The sequence below is a fragment of the Pelodiscus sinensis genome, chromosome 6 (assembly GCF_049634645.1).
Source record: "Pelodiscus sinensis isolate JC-2024 chromosome 6, ASM4963464v1, whole genome shotgun sequence".
Lineage (NCBI taxonomy): Eukaryota > Metazoa > Chordata > Testudines > Trionychidae > Pelodiscus > Pelodiscus sinensis.
The window spans coordinates 85,617,823-85,645,446 of NC_134716.1; the positions used below are offsets into that span (position 1 = coordinate 85,617,823).

Below are 27,624 nucleotides of genomic sequence, written 5' to 3' on the forward strand. Positions count from 1 at the left end.
ATCATACATTTCTAGTAGAAACAGTCTCTTTTTATTTACATTCTCTATTGTTTTTAGGAGAAGCAACTATAATATTGTTTGCCTTGTTCTCCCTCATACTGTCTCCAGTTTTCCCTTTGAGACACAAGCTGTAAAAAGGGTGAGGCTACCCTTTGTTAGGGAACCTGCTGTTTTAAGAGACTTGTTAAAAGAATGTACAAATGTACTGAGTGTGCTTGTGTTCATCTTTACTAGAAGACCACCTCCAGTAAGGAATCCATTTTTGTTAGGCTCCTTGAGTAGCTGTTGAATGCAGGTATCACAGTATGCCTAATCTCTAGTTTTCTTTCATTTTAGATACAGAGTTCTCTACTTTTACTAGTATTGTGATGAGGGTCAACTAGTTCCATACTTAGCAACAGTCCAGGAGCAGAATAGATTCTCACTCTGGAATTTCAGAGGCTGCAGGCCATCCCAGTGTGAAAGCATGCATTGAACAGCTAGCACTCTTGAAGAATATAGTGAACTCTTAGGCCAGGTCTATACAACAGGAGAAGTTTGAATTAAGATACACAACTCCAGCTATGTTAATTACATAGCAGGTGTCGACATACCTTTTCAAGTTTTTGTGTGTCTCCACAGCGGCAGGTCGACGGGAGCATATACTCCCATCTGCTTCCCTTTGTTCTCACGAGAAGCAGAAATATTGGCACTGACAGGAGCGCACCCTCTGTGTTGGATTTAGCAGGTCTACTAAAGACCTGCTAAATCCAACTCCAGAAAATGGATCTGGAAGCATTGATCTTCTGCCTAGTGAAGACATAGACTTATGCTTGTGGGAAAGAAGCTAGGGAAGGAGGCATTTAAAAGTAGCTGTATTTTGTACAGAGTGTCCAAATTAATAGTAATGGGAAAGCATAACTCTACTAATCTCACTTTTCTAACAGTACATTACAGATGCAGAGCTTAATTCAGCTCATAATAGGAGTTTGTCACTGACTTTTCCATCTTGCAGCTTGTCTATTGGTGCAAAAAAAAAGCCCCTTAAAATTAGTTCTTAGTGAAAAGGGTGTTTCACATATCTAACAATATTTATAAGAATAAAATGCCATAAAATTGAATGTAATCCTCTACACTAGCTAGCAAAATCATATCAATGCATCTTGATGCTCTTCCACATGACCCTCGTTTTGTTCCATTTCTGCTGTGTAACTGTTTTCCATACAGCCTCTTGGATTGAATTGATTTTAGTAAGATTTTATATGTGAAATCTTGTTAGCAAATTAAAAGCTTATATGGAAGTTGGATGGTACAGTCAGAAGGCAAAAGGTATATACATCCTGTGATCTACTGTTAGATGTTTCTTAACTATGTAAATTGATCCAGCAAGCAAATCAGTTTACAACCTGATTAAGCAACAAGATGTGTTAATATGAAAAAAATCCAGAATAAATAAAAGACTATACGTGGTTTTCATAAGTGTAGATGTTGTATCCTTTTGAGCAGAATAATTAAGTTAATAATTTCCAAATAAATAATTTCCAAAGTTAACAGCAATTACTTTTTTCTGTTTTGTGTATATAGAAACAACTGGCAAAATCTAAATAGAAAATGAAGTGTGAAAATAGTATGTGTTGCATTCAAAATTTATATTGAAATAGTCACTGAAAGGTTTTTCTTTGAGCATTTTTATATAATTATATACATGTTTTTATTGTAATGTAAGAGTCTTGTCTATTTGAGTTGCAGTACTTCCATTTTCAGTAATCATCTTATTTAATAAACAAATGTATTGTGTAGAAATTATGACAGCAATTGTTGCATAAATTTTATAGCAAGAATATCTTCCCTAGCATTTATCTTCTTAGCTGTTGCCGCTATTGTCAGAAATCATTAGTTCATGTTCATATGGTATGTGGTGTTTCTTGGCAACATTGTTTTTCATTGTCTAGGGTTTTTATCCCCCCCTTTAGGAGGCACAAGATAGTCAATTTATAGTAATTATTTTAGCATTTAAACAGGTTTGTGTGTAATTAGTAATATTTTATGGTTCAAATGTTGTATTTTATGAAGATAGATTTACTACTAAATCTTGCTTTTGAACCATTATCTTTGCTGAATACTACGTGGAAAAAATCCTGTCATCCTGCACTCCAACTTTATGTATCAGTATGTACAAATTTAGATCCAGTTGTCTCTCCTGTCATTCTAGAGATTAGGGAATGTATTCTGCATAGCCAAAGGATGCTGATCCATGTTCTTTTGTCTTGTAAAGCATTCTTTTAAGAGAAAAGCAATTTAAACTTCCACAACTTTATACTGTAATCAGTCTTATCATTTGATATCAGGAATCCTAATTATAATGTCCTAATGACCAAACATAAGTAGAGTCCTACCAAATTTACAGTCCTGAAAAATACATCATGGACCGTGGTGAAATCTGGTCTACGGTGTGCTTTTACCCTACACTATATAGGTTTCATGGGGGGAGACCAGTTTTTTTCAAATTGGAGGTCCTGACCCAAAAGGGAGCTGTGGGGGGTCAAAGGGTTATCTTAGGGAGGTTTGGGGTATTACCATCCTCTTTCTGTGCTGTCTTTAGAGCTAGACAGCCGGGGAGTGGTGGATTTGCTGGATTGGGGCCTGAGAGACTACGCACAATTACTATATTTGAGGCCTGTTGACTGCATTGTCCATATGTAATTTGTGCATGGAAAAACATATTCGTAGCTTTTATTTTACCACAATTAGAAACTAGTTTTGATTGTGTCTATGTGATACATCTTTATCTTGATGCCATGCTGACTATACAGTTCATTTCTCTGACAGAATTCGATAGGCTATTTCAAAATTAGACATATCTCAGCTATCTCTCCAGGAGATAGCATTTAATAGCAAATATTTCCCTTAGAACTCTTGAAACAGATGATATTTTTTGCAGTGTGCAGTTTACTATTTGCTGCTATTCATCCTGTCTTTAGGTACATCAGTTGACAGAAACCATGGCTAATCTGAAGATTTCTTCTTTTGAATTGGCAGCTTCTGGTGAAGGTAGAGTTGAGACACCAAACACATTAGTCTGTGGATGTTTACCTTTAACCTTGATAGATTTTTAAAATTCTTAGTATCTGGGTAGTTGCTGTTTACATGTTTTACCAGGAGGATAAAGGATTAAATTTAAAGTGCCTATTTGCCATAAATCAAATCCAGTTTTAAATGATTTTCTAATTGAACTGAAATGTTGTAGAAATCCAGACATCTGCAGAAAATTTTGACAAGACTTTCTGTCTAAATTATATTTTCCAAAGGAAATATTAAGCATCTTGTTGCATTAATATGTGGTGTCTTGACTAACCAAGAATCACCTTTGATGTTCTTAAGCTAATAGTCACATTTGTGCTTCATAATCTGTAAAGGTACCTGCCAAAAGAACGGGGGTAGGGTTTTTGCCCATTTTTTATGATGCACGAAGATAGCCTGACTCTTTCTCTCCCCCCCCCCCCCCCCTTTTGGAAACTTGAGTTTCTTAGTTGCTGGAGGACAATGATAACTGGGGAACTACTAGAATGGTGGAATCAAACAAGTGGAAGCTTAGTTATATGATTCTCCATATCCTGTGAATTAGCATCTCTTAAATCCTCCAGTAGAAACATCAGAAGTCTGCAGTTTTCATTTCTCTGAATCTTGAAGAATTGACATTTGTCAACTTTTTCAAAAGAAGTACTAGTCCCTTCCTCTATACAGTAGTTGTTTTGAATGAAGTCTGGTTATTAATCTACTATACATGTTCAAGCACATTTACAGTACTATTATGATGTGCATTAATATTACAACTGATGTAATGAAAAGGCATCTTTTGCATTACTCTTTTGTATGTCACGGCAAATACTATATTTCATTTAAGATGCTTTTAAGTTTTAAGCATGAATTGAAAAGCTTTAACATTACAGAACATTAGAATATGAAAGAAGGAACAAAATTTGTTTCTTTTAAGAATGGAAAAGTGGACCCTGCCACCTAAAAATAATAAAGCCCAGATTTCTACAAAAAGGTTGGGTTAAACAACAAAACTGTAAATATTTCATGCATCCTTGATTCCTAAATTTATCTGTTGTATCCAAAGCATGCCAGGAGCTTTATGAATAAGTATAAAGTCAAGTGCCTTTCTCAACTCCTTCTGAGCCTCTGATCCTGCAAAGGTACACAAGCATGGACCTTTATGTCCAGAGTCCCATTGTACTGTATTTAATACTTGGCTGCAGCAGTAGCCTACACATGCATAGGGATCCAGGCTTGTAGATCTTTGCAGAATCAGAAGTAAGAAGGCTCAACAGCATGCAGGATCAGGTCTCTTATAAGAACCCCAACAGGGTATATTCTATGTATATCCTGAATAACACTGCACCTTATTTTTGTACATTTGAAACAACCTGTCAATACATTCCATCCTGACCCTGCTCCCATGAACTTCAGGAAGAGCAAAATTGGGTCAATAAATTGTAAATTAAAAATGTAACTCTAAATTAACTTTTTTATTGGTTTAAAGTTTATCTTAAAATATCTATACTTCGTTAAACTGGCTTACTATTAAGTACTGAGTGCCCAATTAAACAGCTAAATGGGGATGTTTCAATACATTTCTAAAGCTGTCTTTCCTTTTTCCTTTTTTTTTTAACATGGCAAAATGTGCTGAAAGCCATCTATATGTTGATTTGGGGCAGTTAATTTGCAAGTAATACTGCGTTTTACTGGGAGATTGCGTTTAGATCAAAATGTTTTAAATATAGGTGTATTCATTTGCTTTACTTCTTAAAATTGAGAGTAATCAGTTACTGCCGAGATCAGAATATTGTATATATTTTATGTTGACTTTCAAATTTAAAAAAATATTGTTCGGGATGTGTGTGTCACGCTTTTTCTTAACATTTGGTCTGCTTACAAGAATTTAAAATGTGTTTTGCAGTTTTCATCCAAGAGTATCTAATCTTTACTGGCCAAGTTTTGAGTCAGGCAACTATATTTTCTAATTTGCAACACCTGAAGGGATGCTAAAACAATATCTCCACATATTTATATAAATACTAAAGTGTATAATTTATGTATACACATTTGTCTTTCGCTTTGATAAGTGATGATCTACTTGACCAAAGAAGCTTCTAACATAATTCTCTCTCAGGCTCTTGTGACCTTTTCAGCAACCAGGTTGCCATCTCACTAATTGGCTCTGATCCCTAATGATCCTTTTCCTCCCTGGAGCCAGTTGTGGCCACTTGAAGCTCCAGTGTCCCTTGGGAGGATGGATGAGCTGTATCATCTTTTGTGCCTTGTTTATGTGGGGATGGAGCAGCAATGATTTGCATTCATTCCTTCCCTCACCCCAAACAGGCCTACACCTTCTCTACCCAAGGAAGCAGAGATGGTGTTGCCAAGGTGATCAAGGAATCCCTCTTGGGGCTGGTCTACACTACTCTGCTCAACATAAGGCAGCTTATGTGGACCTCATGTCATTGCCATACTAGGCTCACATAGTAACTCTACCTCCTCGAGTAACGTAAGGCTTATGTTGGTGCAGTTAGGGCAATGTTTGTGTAGTCACTGCATGCCTTACATCAACTATCTTATCAATTTCACAGGAGGACCTTTTACATTCTTAAGAAAACCAAGCATCTAAGCCCAGCTGCCTCTGCTCCCCTGGAGAACTGGGTGACTTTGAACCCTGTTCCTTTCCAGGAGCTGGGCAGCCTTGTCCTTTGCACAGTTTGAGCCCTGGACAGCAGGGGGGCAAGGAGCCCAGCTTTCCTTTGGGAACAGATTGGGGTGCGGGTGGGGGGGGCCAAGGACACTCACCAACAACCCAAGGAGCATAGTGTGGACATAGACTCATAGACTTTAAGGTCAGAAGGGACCATTTTGATCATCTAGTCTGACCCCCTACACAATGCAGGCCACAGAATCTCACCCACCCACTGCTAGAATAATCCAGCACTAGAATAAAATGACATGCACTGCAGTTGACTTGTTTGTAGTGCAGACATATCCTTTGATGCAGAAGGGGAGATTTGTGCTCTGAAACACAAATTCCTACCCTTCCTGTGCCAATCGAAGGCCTGGTCCACTACAAGTTTAGGTTGAACTTAGCTGCATTAGGTCGATTTTTCTAAACAATGGGTCTACACCACCAAGCCTGTTCTGCCAACTTTAAACACAGTTATAGTCAGTTTCTGCACTCTTTCTTCACAAAAGGATTAACTCTAAATTTGACCTGTCGTGGTCTAATTTGGGGTGGTGCAGATGCAGTGCTGTGAAAGTCAGTGTTCTTGGACACTAGCAGGTATCCCGCAGTGTCCCAATGTGACTGCTCTGGCCAGCACTTTCGACTCTGCTTCTCTCCTAGGTGCACAGGAAAAGCCCTGGGAAAATTTGAATTTAATTTCCTGTTTGGCTAGCGTGGCGAGCAGGCAGCGAAACTCAGCAGCATGCCTGACCGTGAATGCCCAGCGTTGCAAATGAGCTCCAGCATGGAATGTGCAGGAGTTCTTGCATCTGATTGTTGTATAGGGAGAGGACTTTAAAGTAGAACTTTAAAGCAGCAGAAGAAACGCTGATATCTATGTCAAAATTGCACAGGGCCTGGTGAAAAAAGGATACACCAGGGATGTCCACCAGTGCTGCATGAAAATAAAGGAGCTCAGGCAGCCATACCAGAAGACAAAGGAGGCAAATGAATGGTCTAGGTCAGAGCTGCAAACATGCTGCTTGTATGAGCAGCTGCATAGGATTCTAGGGGCGGACCCAACCAGTGTCCCAAAGCTATCTGTGGATATTTCCTGGGCAACTCTTGTGGCGTGGAGGACCGTGTGGATGAGGAAGAGGAGAAGGAGAATTATCATTGGGCATGTGGAGTATCCAATCTCCCCACCATCCAGGACCTTTTTTAACTTTAGAGCCAATCCCCTCGTCCCAGGACATTTTGCTGTTGGACCCTGATGGTAGGAAGAGCGTTTCTGGTGAATTCACCTTTGTTAATCATGCTACAAGTGGATTACAGTAACTGAGTTTTCTCTGTGGTGGCCTCTCTGCCTACACAGCAGGGGCTTCCCTGAACAGTTTGTTAACATGGAGGAGGAGAGGGACTCTTTCCTGTATGTCTCTACAAAGTTCTCATAGACATACTCTTTCATCCTTTGCAGAAGGTTCCTGGGGAGGCCTGCCTTATTCTGTACTCCACAGTAAGACACCTTTTCACTTAAAGCCAGCAGTAAGTGATGTGGCATCACTGCAGCATATAAGGTCCAGGTTTCTAGCACATTCAGTCAGTATCCGCTCCCTATCATGCTCTGAGATGTGGAGAAGTTTGATATTGCACATGGCAATCTGGATGAAGCAGGGAAAGCTCTGTAACTTATACCACTGAAGTAGTACTCCTCTATTTGCTCATCCTCCTACAAAGCATGATCCCAGATTTGCTGACTCTGTGGGCCCCTGAAACTCTGCCTGCTTCCCCTTCCTCCTTTACACTCTTCCAGCAAATGGGGGGGAGTGGGGAGGAGTAGATGAACACATGCTGACTGCATGAGCCCCTGCAATCATGCCCGACTCTGCCTCCCTCCCCTTGCACAGCCCCTCGCGACCACGACTCTCCCCTTTGGACACGCTGATCCATGCCTAGTCATGAGAGCTGCAGTTTGCAGCTTCTCTCTCTCACATGCTTTCAAAGCAGAAGCAAAAGAGCAAGAGGCCCAACCTGTTACCATGCCAGCAATCAAACTGAGTCCAGCTGCACCATGCAGATCTGTGTCTTGTAACTGCCTATGAGGCATTTAAAAACATAGCTTTGGCCTTGTACATAGAGGTTCCTTCATAATAAAAGATTAGCTTCTGCATTATACCATATTTTCTCTAAAATTTGCCCTTCACTTTTTTGGTTATGGAGGGTACAACAGTGAATCTGTTGCCCACTCACCTGGGTCCTTCAGCTATCACAGATCAGAAAGCAAAAATATTACTCTGGATTACGGATGTAAAATAGTAGCCGATTACTTGCGTTTCCTCACCCTTGCTGCTTCTGGCAGCAGCCCCTGTCCGCGGTGGCCCAGGCTGGCCGCGGACAGAGGCTGCTGTGCAGCAGCCCCTGTTTACACGGCATCCCAGCTCAACTGAGACTTGAGCAAGCCCAGCTCAGTCCCTGGCTCACACTGGGTCCACAAGCTACCCCAACTGCGGCTCTGCAGTATAAATGTAGTAGGTGCTGGGCTTACTACATTTAAACTCCAGAGCTGCAGTGAGGGTAGCTTCTTCTGAGCACCTTCCCTTATCAACTAATCGTGTAGTCAATACAAATTGTATTGACTACACAATGACCCAGTTACCTGCCTCTTAACATCCTTACCCAGGATAACCTGTTTAATGAGTAAATGCAATTTGCATGCACCGACAGGGCACAATTAAATGCACAGAGAAGAATGATACCATAGATTACACGGAGCATGAGGAGAGGAGAAGGTGCAAGGAAAATGAATGGAAAACCCAGGATGAGATCTTGAGGCTTGTGGGGGAGCAAACTGAGATGGTGAGGATGTGCTAGAGGTACAGGAAAAGCATCTGTAGCACAGAGTACGCCAGCACCTTATGTTGAATCAATTGCCCTCCTCAACTAATTCCATGTGTGCGGGGGAGACAAAGGCTGCCTTGCATTCAACTCTCAGGGATGACTCTTGGAACAGAGGGGTGGCAGTCGCACAGCTATGATTGCTGGACAGGGGAATTGTAATATGTCACATACCCTGCACTCTCCACCTCTATCCAGAGCTCATTCCCTGAATTCCTTTTCTGTCTCTGTTACATGTATTTCCTAAATAAAAATGCACAATTTCTGAACAACGGGATCTTTATTGCTTGTGTCATGTGTGAGGGAGGGCAGTTTACAGGCCAGTACAGTGGGGCACCTTATTAAGAGCAACATACACATGGCTGTCAAATCACTGTCTGGTCATTCCTGAAACCAGTTTTCCAAGCCTCTCTGATTCTTAGTGCTCCTTGATGTGCTCTGCTTATTGCCTTGGTATCTCTTTTAGGGATGTGATAGTGTAGTCAATTAAGCAAAAGCTTATTGGTTAAACACTATAGACTACATGCATTTCCCACCACCACCACCCCTGCCAGTAAATTTTTTAGCAGGCTGGCCAACAGCCCAGCTCAGTCCTGGCTTGCGTTGGGTCCAGAATCTACCCTCACTGCATGTCAGATTAGAAGTGGATTAGAAGCCAGGCAGGCAGGCAGCCCGGTTCACGCCAGGTCCGGGAGCTCAGATCTCCCCCAGAGAGGGGCTGCTGCTCTGTATCAGAGGAAGCAGCACAGGGTGACAGGCACCCAGTCAGCAAGGGGGAACTGTTTTTTAAACTGGCTCCCCTCGCAGACCAGCTCTTGCTTGGCACCGCAGAATGGCAGGGGGCTCCTCGGGAGTGGGGCCAGAGCACACTGGGGACTACAGAATAGTCAAGTAACCAATAATAAGAATTCATGAGGTTAATTGACTATTCAATTAACCGATATTTAACATCCTGAGTCTGGCTACTCATAATTAGTGAAACTTTTCTGCCTTACTTTCACAGATATTATGGACCATACAGCAAGCAGCCACAACAATAGGAATGTTGCTTTTGCTAGGTCTAGCCTAATCAATAAACTACAAAACCTTGCCTTTAAACATCTAAAAGCAGATTCTACCACCATTCTGCACTTGCTCAGCCTGTAGTTAAACTGCTCCTTACTACTGTCCAGGATGCCTATGCACGACTTCATGGGAGCAAGGGGGGTGGTAGGCTGGGTCTTCAAGAATAACCATTGGCATTTCAATATCTCCAATGGTAATTTTCTGGTTTGGGAAGAACATTCCATCTTGCAGCTTTCTAAAGAATTCCTAAAGATGCATGTGTCATGCAACTTTCCTGACCATCCCACGTTGATGTCAGTGAAATGGTCCTTTTTGCCCACCAGCACCCTGCAACACCATCAAGTACCACTTGTGGTTTATGTACTCTTTGGCAAGGTGGGCTGGTGCCTAGATAGGGATATGGGTTCCATTTATGGCCCCACCACAGTTAGGGAGCCATCTATTATATTGTGCACATTTCCCAGAGTTATTTTCCTACCTAGAAGAAGGGTATTGATTGCTGTGGCTAGTTGGATCACAGCAGCTCTCACTGTAGATTTATTGACTCCGAATTGATTCCCAATTGGCTGGTAGCAGTCTGTGTTGCATGCTTTCCCAGGGCTATTGCCACTCTCTTCTCAGCTGTCAGAGCAGATCTCATTCTGGTATTGCTGAGCTTCAGGGTGGTAGAAATCAATTCACATAGTTCAATGAAAGTGGCCTTACGCATGCAAATGTTTTCATCATCCCTATAGTTGCATAACTATGCGGTACCACCAGTTTGTGATTCTCACTGGACCAGAATCAACTTTACAGGGTCAACTGCTGCCAGCATATGCCAATTGTTCCACGCAGTAGTTTCATGCATGTTTGTGTCTGTGGCCTCACACTCTTCCTTTGGTGGTTCCTGGATAGGCTCTGTATACAACTCCACATAATGCACGAGGTTTTTGCAGTGCTTACCACAGCAGTTTGAAGCTAAGCATGATCCATGCTCTTTCCCTGCTATTACATCTGCATGGATAACCAGAGGAAAAAAGGTGTGAAAAAATTGTTTGCTGTTACTTTCAAGTGGGGGGGAAGGAAGGAGATAAGTGCATTATGGGATGCTGGAATGTACCCAGAACCACCCTCTAGAATATTTTTGTACCTTCAGGCACTGAGATCCTAATCCAGAATGCAAAGGAGTGGCAAGAACTGTGGGATGGCTACCCACAATACAGCACGGACAAACTCGAAGGTAGCCACCCTACTGTGGATGCACTCCCTTGACTACATGCTTTTTCGACTTGACAAAATCGGGTGCTAAAAAAATCGACCTTAATAAAGACTACCTAATCTTGTAGCATAAACATAGCCTAAGTGATACTGTGTAGTGGTCCTTTGGAACAGTAAAAGGTTCTTCTGGAATTGCTGTTTAATGAGAATGTAATGTGTGTTGAATGGAAAAACTCTTTAAAACATTTTCAGAGTTCCCAAATAGCTAAATTTGCATGTAAACGTAAATGTTCTTTGCTGCTTGGTGGGTTGAGGCCAAAGTTGGAAGGCAAGAATTCCTGTTCTCATGACAGCTTTGCCACTGACCAGCCTTGTGGCCTTGAACAAGTTATTTTACCTCTATATGTCTGTTTCCACATTTATAAAATTAAAATACTTAACTGTTTTCACAGGCTTTACATTGATTCATGTTTACGTTGGATTTTGAAATGTAAAGTGGTGTTTATAAGGGCTCAATAAGCTTTAAAATGAAAGGCACTTTTTATATTGTTTACCTGCTCTGTTTCAAGAATACTGGTTTTATTGAAAAACATTTATTGTGAGTTCAAGGTTCCAGACAAGTAAATAATTTTGGATCTTAAATATTTTTTATTTGCTTGATAAAGCTTTTCTGTTCACTTTAAACAATATGTCAGGTTTGGTAGATTCAGAATTATGACAACAATTTTTCTTAAATACCCTGGAAAAGTTTATGTAATTTTTGTGTTGATTTAATAGTTTATCTTAAGAAATGTTGATGGTCCTGTGAAAGAAAAGCAAATGAACACCATAAACCAAACACTGATGGACAAACATGCAATAAAGTCATGTATGCATGTGTAATGGAGAAGAGCCTTTCTGTAAGGAAATAGATTTTCAGTATGAATCTTCTGTGGCATTGTAATGGGGACTCGAAAAATTAAACTACCCTTGTCTGCAATGTCTTGTAATGAAAGACTTTGTTAAAGATGCAAGTTTGAAAGAAGGAAGAAAGGAAGGTCAATCAGCGAACATAAGCAGGGAACTCCAGACATAGGGAGCAGTATGCAAAAAGAGAAGACAGAAATAGAGGACGAGATGATGAAGAACAATTGAGAACTTGGAAAGAGCATAGGCATTATTGAGAGAGGGGGAAAGAGGAATTAGGAAAGATGAAAGCAGAGCAGAGATGTATTTGGGATGGATTTACACAGATCTTTGAAAGTGAGGACAAGGATTCTGAAGCTCATTGTGAAGCAAGAGGGTGACAGTGAAGGGATTAGAAGAAGAGTGATAGTTACATCATCAGGAATTGAAGATAGCCGTAACAGCTTGGAGAAACTTGAAATGGGTGAAAAGTGTCATCTGGGACCTCCTCTTGCGTGTGTGCACACAGTGATTTTTTTTTTTAAATCTCTGACACTAGTTATAACCCATAGTCAAGGACTTAAATATGTGCTGGTTATAGATTAAAAGATTTCAGTCCCTAAAGACAATGTTCAGTTCTTCAAGTTTGATTTTTATAAATCCTCTCCAGGATTTGGACACAGAAGAGCAGAAATCACCCAGAAGTCTGAATTGCCTTTTCACCACTAATGAGCAGCTAAGCTCTACTGAAGAGGAGGAGTCTCCAAATGCAAGAAAGAAAGCTAAAGTGGACATTGATGTAAGAAACAGACTACCAGCCAAAGAAGCAATTATCACAGATAGTATAAAGTTACACCTTAACAGAAAAACACAAGAGCCTGCATTTATGGGTGACAGTAAAATAGTAGAGACAGAGAGTGAGCCAGAAGAAGGTGAAATTACTGACTCTGAATGTGAGGACTATACCAGTGAAGATGAAGTAACAAGTGAAGAGAGTATAAATTCAGAAGATTCTGAAAATGAAGGTGAATTATTATGGTATTTGTATACAGTACTTTCTGTAGTTTTTTCATAAGTTCATTAAATAAGAGCAAACTATAATAAAATGATAGTGACTCATAAAAATAAAATTGAAAAGGGATGATTTGAAGTAGTTTAGTTTTAAAAACTGAAGTCTTCAGTGAAATATAAAAGCTTAAGCCAATATTTATTGTGTTATTTCCTTCCAATATTGGTAGGCCTAAAAACAAATATGGATTTTGTTTTTTTAAAATCTGTCATATCAGTATATCTTTATTTTCTGAGGTCAGCATGATGTTCTTTCTCTGATAGACTAAATATCTTCTGTGTAGAGAAAATTGTAACGGGAGCTTTTAGATAGAGAAGCAATGCTGAAATAGATACACACTAGAGAATGTACCCTGTATATGGTAAATAAGATCACAGTCCTATGCTTATAGTAATTTCTGGGATTCTTTTTCAAGCCTCCATATTCTAAAAACCATATAATCTATTGAGGATGAAGTGTTCACTCTCTGCAGCATAGATGAGAAATTCCTACCAGACCACTTTAAGTCCTACCTTGGACATATTTGAGTGCTGCGCATGGAGTGGGTATACAGTGAAGCCTTTGTACCCCTTTGAAAGAGTAGGTCTACCAAATCAACTACATGAGTCGGTCCCACACATATACTTGCACTCGCTCTCTTTGGAACTTGTACACTAAATATAGTAGTGTAATTGCAGAGGCATGGGCTAACCACTTCTGAGCACGTACCCACAGGGTTCAGGTTGGTTTGTGATTGGGCTGCTAGCCCAGACTGCCACAGCCAGTGCTAACATGGCTGCACTACTGTTTTTGTTACGCTAGTTCCAGTAAGAGCTGACATGAGCATATGTACGCAAGCTGAGAATCACATCCCTTGCCCATTACCAAAGTGTCTTCATTGTTGGCCTTTGATGTAAGGTATTATAAAGGTTGGCAGTGGGACTGTACTGTGGAAGGGGTCACAAGATCTGCCTTGAGCCAGATCCTCTGGCCTATAAATGTTACTGAAAACTGCATGGAGGAGGTGCAGTTATTGTTCCAAGCCACAGATTTGATAACATAAGAACAGCTGTACTGATTATAGATTGTACCTCCCTTAACCGGGTCTCTCTAGTCTGGCAACATCCATGGTCTGGCATGGACCACGGATGTTCCTCGACCACAGAGCCCAGGAAGAGGGAGGTCTGGCGGATGGGCAGGAGCGCTATAAGGGGCACCAGCGACTAAGCTGAAGCCCAGAGTGTATGTGTGGTGGGGAGAGGACAGATGGCATGGTGGGGAGTTCTGGCCCTGGCAGCTCTCCCTGGCTTCCGCGACCGAGGAGTTGTAGCCTAGCTGTGGTTGTGGGTCACCGGCCCCAGACAGGGAACTCTGGTCCCATTCCCGGCCGCAGAGCTCCAGCTGCGTTCTGGCTCCAGCAGTCGGGGAACTCTAGCCACAGCCCCAGCAACAGCCAGGGAGCTCTGGCCCTGACCTTCTGCCTTGGCCCTAGCCACAGAGCCAGACAGCTGTGGAGCTCTGCCCTGGCTGCAGAGCTCTGGCAGTGGCACTCCGGCTCCAGCAGTAGTGGGGCTGGGGAGAGGCCTGTGGGACTGAAGCAGCAGTGGGGGCAGGCTGGAGCCCATGTCTGGTGGCAGCACATTACGAGGGGTGCCAATCCTCTCATTTGGAACCAGTCAGTTACCGAGGGTGCTGGACCAGCAAAGTCCAACCTTTGGTAGCTGCAAGGGTCCTGTACTACAACCCCATAGCCTGGCTACAGTTAGAAAATTGTACCCCCTTTCTAATACCGCCTTTCTTCACTCACCTAGAGCCAGATTACTTAGCTTTAGGTAGATGATGTGGGTTTCCCCCCTACGGGTATGTCTACAGAGCCACATTATTTCGAAATAATGTTGAAATACGGTCAAGGTGGAAGATTTCTTACTCCGACTCTTATAACCTTCATTGTACGAGGAGTAAGGAAAGTCGAAGGAAGAATACTCTATTTTGAAATAAGTGCTGTGTAGATGCTCCCTAAGTGATCTAAAACTCATTAGTATTTGATAGTAAATCCATGTAACTGATTTGATAATGCTCTTAAATGCAGCTATAGTATATTGATGTCAAAGGTGTTTCATGTGTTTCAGTAAACATCAGAATTACATACATGGTAATCTCTGACAGTCAGATGTTTTTGGTGTAAATAAAGGCATTCTTTGAAGATATTAATCTGAAAAGTAATTGCAAAAATAGCATCTTGGTAATTTGGTGGTTATTACCTTTGTGACACTTTGATTAATTTTTCTCTTTAATTACAGTTGAAGTGTGACTAAATCTTTTCCAAACATCTAGAAAGACTGAGGACTGTGATATCACAGTTGTAAGCTTGCCTTTTTACTAATATTTATTTTTATAAATATAGATGAAGAGAGAATTTGGCCTCCATGTATCAGAGTAATTGTAATTAGATCACCAGTACTGCAGACTGGATCACTTTATATCATCACAGCTGTGAAAGCTGCTACAATTGGAAGGTAAAATAATTAGAATCTGCTCATGTCTGACATTGAATGGTTCTGTGATATATCACTAGATTTGTGTTCATCTTTTTACTAATTTACATTAGTAATTCTTAAGTTTTGGTATAGTAGTAACCAGTAGATTGCGGTGAATTCAGTGAAAGCTATTATCAAAGGTGGTGATAACTTTGAGGCCACTAAGTGCATCTTTCACAAGTAAAATATGCTTCACTCTGAATTATATATTATATATTTATAATGACACTCTGGTCTTTCACAGTCACATTACAGTATTGTTGACTCAACTCCTCTTCTCTGAAATATATAAATTGAATTTGAGATTATTTTGCATGGGTGCTTTTTGGACGAGATCTTCAAAAAGTCCTGTTTGCTCCTTGTGAATACCAGTGTTCTCTTGGCTATATTTTATGCAAGAGTAGTGATGTGATATATATAGTAGCCCAGTGTATGAGTCTGTAATGCCGAAATGCTGGCTGTTCCCTCTGGGCAGCGCTGTTGCCTGAAACGCTGGCTGTTCCCTCTGGGCAGCCCGTGCTGCATGGGAAGTGTGGGGCCCAAACAGTCGCTTGCACCACTTGCTCCCCGCGGCGGCACGGCTGAGCGGCACAGAAGTCAGCCGAGTGCCATGGTGGAGGTGAAGGGGGCGGGGCAGTGATGTATGGCATGACAGTGGTTCCAGGCCCCGCCCCCTGGCCGTGAACACTACCACCCCGCCCCCCTTCGCCTCCCGCCGTGGTGCTCAGCTGACTTCTGTGCTGCTCAGCCAGGCTGCCACATGGGAGCAAGCGGCACAAGCGACTGTTTGGGCTCTGCACCCCCCATGCAACATGGGGAATGTGTAGCCCAGATGGCCATTTGGGTTCCACGGTCCCCCGAGTCAGAGGCAGGAGGGGGAGGAGAAGTGAAAGAGAAAGACAGAGAGAGAGGCAGGAGGCAGAGGAGAGCTGGGGGGGGGGGGAAAGCAGGAGGAGGAGGAGAGAGAGAGATGGAGCGAGAGACCGGAGGCTCAGGAGAGAAGACCGAGGTGGAGCAGAGACCTGAAAATCCTGTCTGACGGGCTAATTGGCTAGTTAAATAAGAGCAGTGTGGTTTGCCAATATTTCTCTTCTCTTTGAGATGTGTAATATGCTGCGTGCTGGGGACACTCTGAGGGTATGTCTACACTACCCCCTTAGTTCGAACTAGGGGGGTAATGTATGCACACCGAACTTGCTAATGAAGTCCGGGATTTGAATTTCCCGGGCTTCATTAGCATAAAGCCGGCGCCGCCATTTTTAAAAGCCGGCTAGTGCGAACCCCGTGCCGCGTGGCTACACGCGGCACGGACTAGATAGTTCGGATTAGGCTGTCCACGAGGTGTACAGATAGTTCGGATTAGGCTTCCTAATCCGAACTATCTAGTCCGTGCCGCGTGTAGCCGCGCGGCATGGGGTTCGCACTAGCCGGCTTTTAAAAATGGCGGCGCCGGCTTTATGCTAATGAAGCCCGGGAAATTCAAATCCCGGGCGGGCTTCATTAGCAAGTTCGGTGTGCATACATTACCCCCCCCTAGTTCGAACTAGGGGGGTAGTGTAGACATACCCTGATAGTGGGATATGCATATAGGATTTGATTCCACACGCACAATAAATGGACACTGGAGTTTGCAATTTTGTGGTGATAAGAGTAGACCAGGGCTGGGCAAAATACAGCTTGGGGGTCGTATTTGGCCTGCCAAGTCACCAGATCCAGCCCACTGACCAACCTGCCAAGACCCTCAAGCACACGGTTGCCACAGTTTAAAGTGCAGTCCGTGTGGCTCTCTGCTCTGCAGGGAGGGGAGGCTTCATGTGATCTCACAGCCCTCAGCCTAATCTTCAGCTCCTATAGGCTGGAAACAACTGGCCAGTAGGAATTGACCCCAGCCAATCTCTCAGTTCCTAACAAGCCTGCAGTTTCAAGTGATCTGGGGCTGCAGCAGACAGGGAGTCCAGCCTGCCTTGGGGATGCTGCAGGGCTGCTGGCTTAGGTAAGCACCTCCCAGTCAGAGCCTGCCCTTCCCCCTTCCTAACTCCCTCCCCCAGGTCACCATCCAAACCCTCTGCACCCCCAGGTCACAACTCCCTCCCAGACCCTGTATCTTCTCCTACATTACTCCCCCAGGCTAGAATCCTCTCCTGCACCCAAACACCCTCTCAGACCCTGCACTCTAACCTCCTGCACCAGCTCACCACCCAAACCCTCTGCAGTCTTCACTACCTTTTTCCAGGTCACAATTCCCTCCCAAACTTTGCACCTTCTCCTAGAGTCCCTCCCCCAAGCCAGAATTCTCTTCTGCACCTACACTCCCTCCCTGACCCTACATCCCAATGCCCTGACCCAGGTCACAAACCCTTCCTGCACCCAAACTCCCTCTTAGACCTCACACCATCTCCTGCATCCCAAACTCTTATCCTGTGCAGCCTTCTGCACCCAAGCTGGACCCCACATCTCCACAGAAAAGTGTGGCCCTTGACCACTTTCCAAAATCTTGGAGTGGTTCCCCCATCAAAAATTATTGCCCACCCCTGGAGTAAATGGAAATTCCCCCTCACTCTCAGCCTGCATCCCAAGGTCCTTTATCCATTTATCAGTTACTAGGTTGGGATGACCATTCACTATACAGGAATTTTGGCCAAGGGGTCAATGTAGTTTATAGAGCCACTCATATCCCTTGCCTGATGCTAAAAATGCTCTAAACATGGCTCTAGAGACTCACTGAAGAGCACAAAGGACACAGGATTCCTCTATGTGGCCTCTCCACAACCAAAGCCATTTTCCTACAGGTCTTGTGTGTTTGTATGGGATCAACATTTTTCCCTGATAAGTTTAGTTTCAGCTTAATTAGCATGGGTTAGTATTTACAGATACATAATGTAATTCTCACCATCATATATTGAATCACCATTTTAGTCTGTAAAGCTTATTGATAGTTCAGAAAGGAAACTTTATTATGATTTGTATGACGTGTGATGCTAATCACTGATTGCATTCACTTTTTCTTTAATTTGGTTTTGTTATAATTTCTTAATGTGAAGTATCTTAAATCTCTATGGTACCATGATGCAAAATTATATAATTGTGTAAGCCAGAAATCAACTATTTACCTGTTTTTATAGAGAGAAAGATATGGAACATACCCTTCAGATTCCTGAAGTTGGGGTCAGTAAGGTAATTCTTAATTCAGTTACTTTTGTACCCTTCCTTTTGATTGTCAGCCTACAAATGTGCAATTTAACAGACCACTAAAATATACTCTGGAACTTGCACTAAGATAATACATCAACTGAGCACTCCACAGTGAAAACATTTTATTTCATTCTATTTTTTTAGTTTCATGCAGAAGTATATTTTGACCACGAATTGCAAAACTATGTCCTTGTGGATCAAGGCAGTCAGAATGGCACAATTGTTAATGGAAATCAGATCCTACAGGTGAGCATTGCAACTTACTGTGATTAGGAAAGTTAGGTACTTTTCTATAATGCAATATCATTAAATAAAATTATGATTTATAAGTCACTACTGATTATTTTACTGAGTGTTTTTTCTTCCATGCATTGATAACTTCTTTGCTTTTGCTCAATTTTTAGATATAATTAACTTTTTGTATTTATTTTGGATTAGGAATTGTGAGATCCGTTCTAGTTAAAAATGTAGTTAGATTACCAAGGTACCAATTTAATGACTCGCACACGAACAATATTAATGGAATACATATAATGGTGCATTTTATAGTCTAATAAATAAATAGTCTAATAAATACAGCTGACAAAATTGTGTAATTCTTTTTCTATAGCCTAAAACAAAATGTGACCCCTACGTTCTGGAACATGGGGATGAAGTAAAGATTGGAGAAACTGTGTTATCCTTCCATATACACCCTGGCAGTGACACCTGTGATGGATGTGAACCAGGACAGGTCAGAGCACATCTTCGCCTTGATAAGAAAAAGGAATCTTCTGGTATGTGATGGACAGTAGCTCTTAAATTATTGTACATTCTCAATTAATTTTGTAATCACCCTCTCTTTTGAACCAGGTTGTTGTATTCAAATTGCTAAAAAAAACCAAACCCATAACAATTGTCAACTGGGTACGAGGGCTGTTGATTAATCCCAGTAAACTCATGTGATTAACTCAAAAAATAATGGATTAAAAATTAGTCATTTTTAATGGTACTGTTAAACAATAGATTATCAATTCAAATGTATTACATATTTTTGGATTTTATCTACATTTTACAAATAGATTGTATTCTGTATTGTAACTGAAATCAAAGTGTACAGCGGTCACTTTATATTACTTTCAACTATAAATATTTGCACTGTAAAATTCACCTCCATACAAGTACTGTAGTGCAGTCTCTTTATTGTAGAATGCAATTTACAAATGTAATTTTTTGTTGTTGTTACATAACAGGTCAAAACCAAAACAATGTAAAACTTTAGTGCCTATAAGTCCATTCAATCCTACTTCTTGTTCAGCTAATCACTAAGAAAAGCAAGTTGGTATGCATTTACGGGCAAAAATGCTGCCTGCTTATTTAAAGTGTCAAAGTTAGAACAGGTGTTTGCATGGCACTTTTGTAGCCAGCATTACAAGGTGTTTTTGTGCCACACACAATTATTTCACAGAATTCAGTCACAAATCAGCATGGAAGCACATCCTTTGGAATGGTGATCAAAACATGAAGAGGTATATGAATGTTTAGTGTATCTCCTGCTCCACAGTTTTACCTGAATTCTGCCATGTTTTGTGTTATGGTAGTCTTGGATGACAACCCAGCATATTTTGTTTAAGAACACTTACACTGCAGATTTAATAACTCAAAATATACCTATATGAAATTTCTAAAGATAGCTACAGCACTGTACCCAAGGCTTAAGAATCTAAAGTGTCCTCTAAATTCTGGGATGGATGAGATATGAAGCATCCTTTCAGAAATCTTAAAAGATCAACACTCCAGTGCAGAAGCTACAGAACCTGAACCACCAAAAAGGAAAGTCAACCTTCTGTTGGTAACATCTTAGTCGGGATGAAAATGAACATGCATCGGCTTGCACTTTCTTTGGATCATTATTAAGCAGAATTTGTCAGCATAGACAGATGTCCTCTGGATTGGTGGTTGAAGCAGAAAGAGACATGAATCTTTAGCACATCTGATACAAATATCTTGTAATGTTGGCTGCAACAATGCTATGCAAATGCCTGTTCTCACTTCAGGTGACATTGTAAAGAAGTGAGCAACATTATCTCCCACAACTATAAAAAAAAGTCTCTTGTTATTGGCTGGATGAGAAGTAAGACTACAAGGATGCTTATGGCACTAAAGTTTTACATTGTTTTATTTTTCAATTAAGTTATTCTTTGTACATAATTCTACACTTGTAAATTCAACTTTCTTGATAGAGATTACACTACATTATTTTGTTAGGTGAACTGAAAAGTTCTATTTTTTAGTGCAAATATTTGTAATACATCTAAAGTGAGGACTGTGTAACTTTGCATTCTGTGTTGTAATTGAAATCCATATTTGAAAATGTAGAAAATATAAAAATATTTAAATAGTATTCAACTATTGTTTAACAGTGCTATTAATTGTACTTTTTTAATTGATTGCTAGCCCTACGAGGTACACTTCTGTATTGTGATGTATTTTCTACCATGTGATGTATTTTCCTCTCCATACATGGAGAGGCTACACTGTATGCAAATATATATACACACACTAAGAATTTGGGTTACTTTTAGTAGCATTGTGTTTGTTGTACTTCCTCAGACTTGCTGAGGAACAAACCTGGACTAAGGGTGGGCTGGAGCAGTATTGCTTTTGGGGTTGTTTATTGATACAGATTTTTAAGAGTAAAGTAATACATACATCACAGTCATGCTGGCAGTTTGGAGGCAGGCTGCAAATGCAGTGTAGATTACTTTTGATTTCGCTGGTGGCTGGTGTGCTGGCCAGGCATCCGCTTCCCAGAGACTCGACATGATGTTCCTTGGGAGATCCCTTCGGATCTGCAAGAGGGTTTACTTTCTCTGGGCCGGTTCCAGGTTTCTGCTGTGATGTTACATTTTGTCCAAGAGAGAGATTTTCTGGTTGCTTCTCAGTTAATTTATCTGCTTGCAGGGTCCTTGTCTGCCTTAAAAGGTCACGGATCCTGAGCCTTTGATTGGGTATTCCTCATTCACACCTAACCACACATGCCACAGGTTATATACATATTCATAAGCCATATGATTTCTAGGCAAAGCTGGGCCTCATGATGGCCTTGAATAAAAGAAATTGCATTGTATTAAAGAACCTACCAAAAGCTTAAAAACTAAAAAAAGCTTAAAACTATAACTAAAAAAGAAAGGGAAGAAGGGGAAGAGCAGAGGAGTATGTCCATTTAGCTAGACTCCAGTGGAGAGGAGGGTCATGTCCAACTCGTTAGTGTTCTTGAAATTAATTTGTAACATACAATATCCTGATCATATTATTACAGCAAGCAATTGTTGCATAGGATTTAAGAACATAGAAATAAAAAGGAAACTTAAATATATTCCGTCCGGTGTGGTTATACTCAGTTGTATTTACTATACAAGACAAAATTATCTGTTGTAATGTGACTACTTCAGAATAGTATTACTTGATTATCCAACTAAATTTGGTCTTGTGGACTCCCTTTAGCTTGTCCAGCACTGAGCAAAGAAGAGAGAGAATTAGTCAGAAGAAAAGAATTAAAAAAAATTCGGGTGAAATATGGTTTACAGGTAAGTTCACAGTAAGTTTATGAAGTGCTTGAAATTTGAGGAGTTTATATCTACTCTGATTCCTAATTTAAATAACTTTTAATAGGGAAAGTTTTCTAGCATGTAAGTTTTTTAAAAGTATGCTGGTTTAATGAGCTGCTGTTTTACAAATCTTCTAAAGAGGAAGATAATTAAATAAGGGAGGTGAAAGATCTCTCAAATGCTCATGGGGAGGGGGGAGGAGAAGATGAACAATGTGTAGTGATTTGAGAATAAAGCCAGAATCCTGTTGCCTTGAAGATAAGATATTCTGTGACTTCCTTACTACAATCTTGGAAAGGAGCACTGCATTTCAAACACAAACTAGAGTTGTAAGGAGGAGAAAAGGGAAAAGCAATGGAAAAGAAATAACAATGGGAGGGAGGATAGCATTTAAGGGAAGAAAAATGTATTATTTCCACCATCCCATAAGGAAATACTTAGCTTTTCAAAGCTAATTTGGGGGTTCTTTAAGTCTGACTTAAGTAGTTTATTGTAAAAGATGTTTAACCATTGCTTTATTTTTTCCCATGCTATAGTACAAAATTATTTCAATAGCATAGCATATGTATCCATACATCTGCACATTTAAAAAAATACCTTGTTCACACATTGTGCATAGTGTGTACTCACACAATATTTGTGTGAATGTATTTATGTACACAGGGTGTATTAGGTATTTATAAAGTGTGTATCCAATTCTAAAGGTATTTTAGAACCCAACCTTGATGTGGAGTTAATCAGCCCTTCTGTAGTGCACATTCATATAGGGAATAGGATGTCTTCAGGTCCCTTTACTTTGGCAGTTGAACAGGTTCTGTATTGGTGATGTGTGATTAAGTACAGAATCTCTTGTTCTTTCTATAGTAATTGACAATAAGGGGTAGTAAGATTCCTGTAACATTAGAGATAAAATTGCAATACATGAAATTCCCAGTGGTTTGACAACATGGTTTTATGCTTAAAAATGAAGAAATTAACTGAATGCACATGATCTCCTGGCATGAAATCACGGAAGGAACACGGTACTATAGAGAAATTATATAGTTTTAATTAGGCTGTCATGAAACTGAGGTACTTGCAAATAACACATCATCATGTGGTAGTGGCATGGAACTACTGAAGGAGAATTTTATACCATTTGGTCATGAGGTTTTGAATTAATAAAATGAAGCTATTCTAGTTGTAAAATAGGTTTACAAAAAAGGAGCATTTAAAGCCAGCCTCTTTCCCTAATGGAATTTGTGTTTTTATAAAGAATACAGCATATGAAGATGACAAAGCAGTGAAAAATCCAAATTACAAAGATAGAGCAGGAAAACGCAGGGAGACCATTGGAAGTGAGGGGACATTTCAAAGGGATGATGCTCCAGCTTCAGTCCATGTGTAAGTCTATACAATCTTTTTCTGTGCTCTACTAAATGTATAGCAAACCTTTTGTGCACATTTTATAGGTGGTAATAAAGTGAATTTATAATGGAAATCTGATATCATTTGGGCTGAAAGTACAGTGTGAGAAATCAGGTTACTGCATTGATTCCCAAATTCACATTAAGCCACCATTAATCCACACAAAAGACCATTAATTTAGCATTGGTCAAATGCATTTATCAACACAGTAATTTAAAGTCAAGGAAATAACCAGTTAAACTACATTAGTATCCACAGCAACCTGAGTTCTTTTGCCTTGTATCCAATTATAACATCCACACTTACTCAAATTCTTCACCTCCATCATATAGCCACTCCCAATGCATATACAGGCAGTCCCCGAGTTACGCAGATCCGCACTTACGAACAGGGCTCTCTCGCCCTGGAGCTCGCAGGCAGCAGGACCGCCCAGAGCACAGCAGTCCCACCACCTCGACCTCCGGGGTGAGAAAAAGCTGTTCCGGGTGCCCCTGGTCTGCTGGAGCAAAGCCGGGGAGGGAAGGGGTCCTGCGCCTCTGAGGCTTTGCTCTAGCAAAGCCTCAGAGGCGCAGGACTCCGCCGCCGCTGTGGCTTTGCTCCTGGTGTCCCTGCCCCCCCCCCCAGCAGACCAGGCTTTTGTTGTGGACCCTGGGGTAAAGCAGCTGGGGTGCTGCCGGGTTGGTCCTGCAGGGACCTACCTGGCAGCCCAGCTGTTCTGTCCCAGGCTCGAGATTCAGCCACTGTTGAAACTGATCAGTGGCTGATTCCAGGAAGCTGGGGGCAGAGCAATTCTGCCTCCAGCTTCCTGTAGTAAGCCCCTGGTCAGTTTCAGCAGCAGTGGCTGAATCTGGAGCCAGTTCCGACTTACATACAAATTCAACTTAAGAACAAACCTATAGTCCCTATCTTGTACGTAACCCGAGGACTGCCTGTATCCATGTAATCTAAATTGCATTTGATTTCACACACTAAGTTGACAAGTCATAATCTTATCGAGATTGAGTTTTACAGAAATACATGCATTTGTGGGGGACTGACTGTATGTTGCAGGGATGTTAAAAATTGGGTAATTGTGTAACTGATGAAAATCAGTTACCTGTGCTGTGGACTCTGCAATATAAAGCTTAGCTATGTTTATAACCGCAGAGCTGGCAGCAAAGCCTCCCTGGGGCTACAGTGGTGGATGAGGGTTTCAATAGTGGTCATAATGGAAGCAGAGTTTGGTGGTTTGGGTTGAAGAAACAAGAGGTTCGGGTTGTGTAGGGAGTGTAGTGATAATACAGGTATTAAGATGCCAGGAACTCAGCCTATACAATGAGGCAATCCATTTGGAGAACAAGAGTTACTGCTGATCATGAAAATATAGCTAGCCAAGATTGGAATAAATCCTTCACTTAAAATGGCAATTTTCACAGCGAACAGTGACTAAATTTATTTCCTAAGTGTATACTGAAAGTCACTATTTTTTAAAAACACATTTTGTCAGTGCCAACAAAAATTCAAAGTTTAACTTTTGCATTGTGTTTGGAGGCAGATATGAACGTGTTCAGCTGCTTATGCTTGCATTTCAGGTAACAACAAATGCAATTGCCAAGTTTTCAGGAGCAGCAGTTGTGTGTACATTTGAAAATTTTACTCCAAATATTAGGAATATAGAGTTAAAATTCAGTTTTGTCCCCCTCGTGTATTAGCTAACTTTAAAATTTGCTTTAAAGTGAAATCAGTGATTGCAACAAGGGTCATAAAATGCTAGAGAAGATGGGATGGAAGAAAGGAGAAGGGCTAGGCAAGGATGGTGGTGGAATGAAGAATCCGGTAAGTTTATATGACTTTTTGATTAAAAATAAATAAAAATGCTTTTGCATCAAACATGCTAGTTTCCTTGTAAATCAAAGATCTTATAGGATTTCAGAGTACTGGATGTATGGCATTTCAGCAGGGCAGTTATTCACTTTTAAATTATTAATCAAGTATTTTGAAAATATGTATTAGTGCTTACTGTGAAAACATTAGCAGTGTATAATAGGGATGTAAAATCCTGTTTAATTGGTTAACTGGTTAAACACTATGTCTAGTCACTATCTGTACTCCAGTTAAACGGGGGTAGACAGGGGAGTTGGCCTGAGCAACCCCTACCTGCTGTAGGAAGGAGGCAAGCCATGGAAAGGGGCTGCTCTAATCTCTACCCATTAACCACTGACATCCCTAACATATACACTGATTGTTAGGGAATTGAGATAGCATCTAGATAACTACTGATTAGTTATCTTAATGCTTCACAAAAAAACAGAGGAAGGCTGAAATTTTCCTTTTTGTTCCACCTTTCATAGGGGCATGCAAATATTTTAAAAAGCGCTTTGGGGGGGCTTCTCATTTGTATGGCTCCCAACTTATTTTTCTGTGGGTCAGTGGCCCTTGACTGAAAAAAGATTCCCTGCCCTTGTTGTACAGAATGTTGAAGCAATTTTAATATGGAATCCATAGTTAACACTTTTTTTTTTTCAATGTGTTTGACAGATCCAACTTCATATACACAAGACACACGCAGGCTTGGGTACAAGTAGACCCGCTTCAGTTGATGATGTTCAAGTCATCAAAAGCAAGAACAAAAAGAACTGGGATAAAGCACGAGAGAGGTTTGCTGAAAGCTTCCAGGAAGCTAAAACTAAGAAAGATGCTTCCAAAGTTATGCCTTGGGTTAAAGGAACTGCAGAATGAGAATACTCAATCCCAGAGTAGGATAATTCATGTGTATAAAGAGTTGGCAAGAGTTTTTATTTTTTGCTAAATTAGAATTTGGGTGAGAAGTAATGTACAGATGTGAAGAATCTCCTCAAAATTCAGAAATGTATACAAGAGTAATCTTATTTGGTTTACACTAGTGTTCATCCTTTTTAAAAATACACTTTTAAATGAGTAAGCAATGAATAAATCAGATTATCGGTTTTGTTTAGAGGGATGTTCAAATGGAAGTACTTGAATGTGAGGCTCATTAAGGGAAGGAATTTTCTTTAAGTATTTATTTTTAACAATACTCCACTGAAAACTATTTTGATTTGTTTAAGCTGTTCAAAACATGAAGATTTTTTTTTAATGTTCTAACAACCCACCCCCTCCCTCCCCAAAAACAATGCAAAATGTTGCCTTCTCCTGTCAAGAATGTTTGGTCTAAAATTGATGTGAAACTTAGCAAGAGGCACACCACAACTAAATGTATACAATTCAGTACTGAATCACATGCATCTCAGTTTACTCTTTATATAAAGTTAAATTGATATTTTTAACAAGCCCTGTCTACTTTTTGTATTCTAAATACTGTGCTCCATGAAATAAATGACCACTGTTGGTAAAGGAATAGTGTTCAGAGGACAGTTTGTAGTAAAGTCTTTCTTCTGTGAAGAATGTGTAGTAAATCTGTAACATACCATTTAGAGGGGCTATGTTCAGAAACCCACTATCTAGGAGTATTATTTATTAGCCTCTTGAGGCTAGCTGTTCTGATTCCCTCCCTCCCTCCTCCTCCTCCTCCTCCTCCCATGCTAGCTATGGATTTTATGCTGGGGGAGTTAAAGGGGGGAAATCAGACTTTCCATTCATAAGGTTTGCAAATCTGAAACTGAAAACTTGATATTTATTGAATGTTCTTAAACACAATAAATGAAATATTGTCAATTTAAATGGTGTGATTCTTGACATTAACTTAAGAGTGCAAATTAGGACACTTTCCTCATCTCTTCATTCAGGTTAAAATGTGCTGATATTGCTGTCACATTAAAGGAAACCACTGAGCAGACTTAATATCCATCTAGTTTACCAGAGCTAAATAGTCCAACAGCAAGGAGACTGCTGAGGCCAGAACTGCTGCCAGTTATTCATCTTAGCATTTCTTATTTTCATCAGAGTAAAGTGTATAAAGAATTAATGATGCTTTGATCACTGTTTAAAGCCTTTTGTTTCATAATCTGAAAAAGCAACTACTGAAAAATGCTTGCCAGAGGTAGTATTTTAAAGAGTTATTTCTAGAAATGTTTGGAATGGCTGCACCAACACTGTTCAATTCTGTACTGATATTTTTATTTCTTTAGACAGTTTAACATGAGTCTTTGTACACTATTA

At 40.6% G+C, this 27,624-nt stretch overlaps 1 protein-coding gene and 1 long non-coding RNA gene across 5 annotated transcripts in view; one reads left to right on the forward strand and one right to left on the reverse strand.

The window, feature by feature from the left end:
• Positions 1–27,186, forward strand: part of AGGF1 (angiogenic factor with G-patch and FHA domains 1) — a 43,167-nt gene extending 15,981 nt beyond the window's left edge. For 2 of the 3 annotated variants that reach the window (XM_075932312.1, XM_075932311.1), the window contains exons 6-14: positions 12,405–12,759; positions 15,187–15,298; positions 18,442–18,493; positions 18,656–18,757; positions 19,122–19,287; positions 21,998–22,080; positions 23,357–23,484; positions 25,224–25,323; positions 26,026–27,186. In XM_075932312.1, the coding sequence (XP_075788427.1) occupies positions 12,405–12,759; positions 15,187–15,298; positions 18,442–18,493; positions 18,656–18,757; positions 19,122–19,287; positions 21,998–22,080; positions 23,357–23,484; positions 25,224–25,323; positions 26,026–26,226 (1,299 nt within the window). In that variant the 3' untranslated portion in view covers positions 26,227–27,186. Of the gene's footprint in view, positions 1–2,960; positions 3,031–12,404; positions 12,760–15,186; positions 15,299–18,441; positions 18,494–18,655; positions 18,758–19,121; positions 19,288–21,997; positions 22,081–23,356; positions 23,485–25,223; positions 25,324–26,025 lie in introns of all 3 variants that reach the window. The other variant, XM_075932313.1, reaches the window with a different exon arrangement.
• LOC106731702 (uncharacterized) overlaps positions 1–27,624 on the reverse strand; it is a 45,524-nt gene that overhangs the window by 5,760 nt on the left and 12,140 nt on the right. The gene's annotated exons all lie outside the window — the stretch shown is intronic.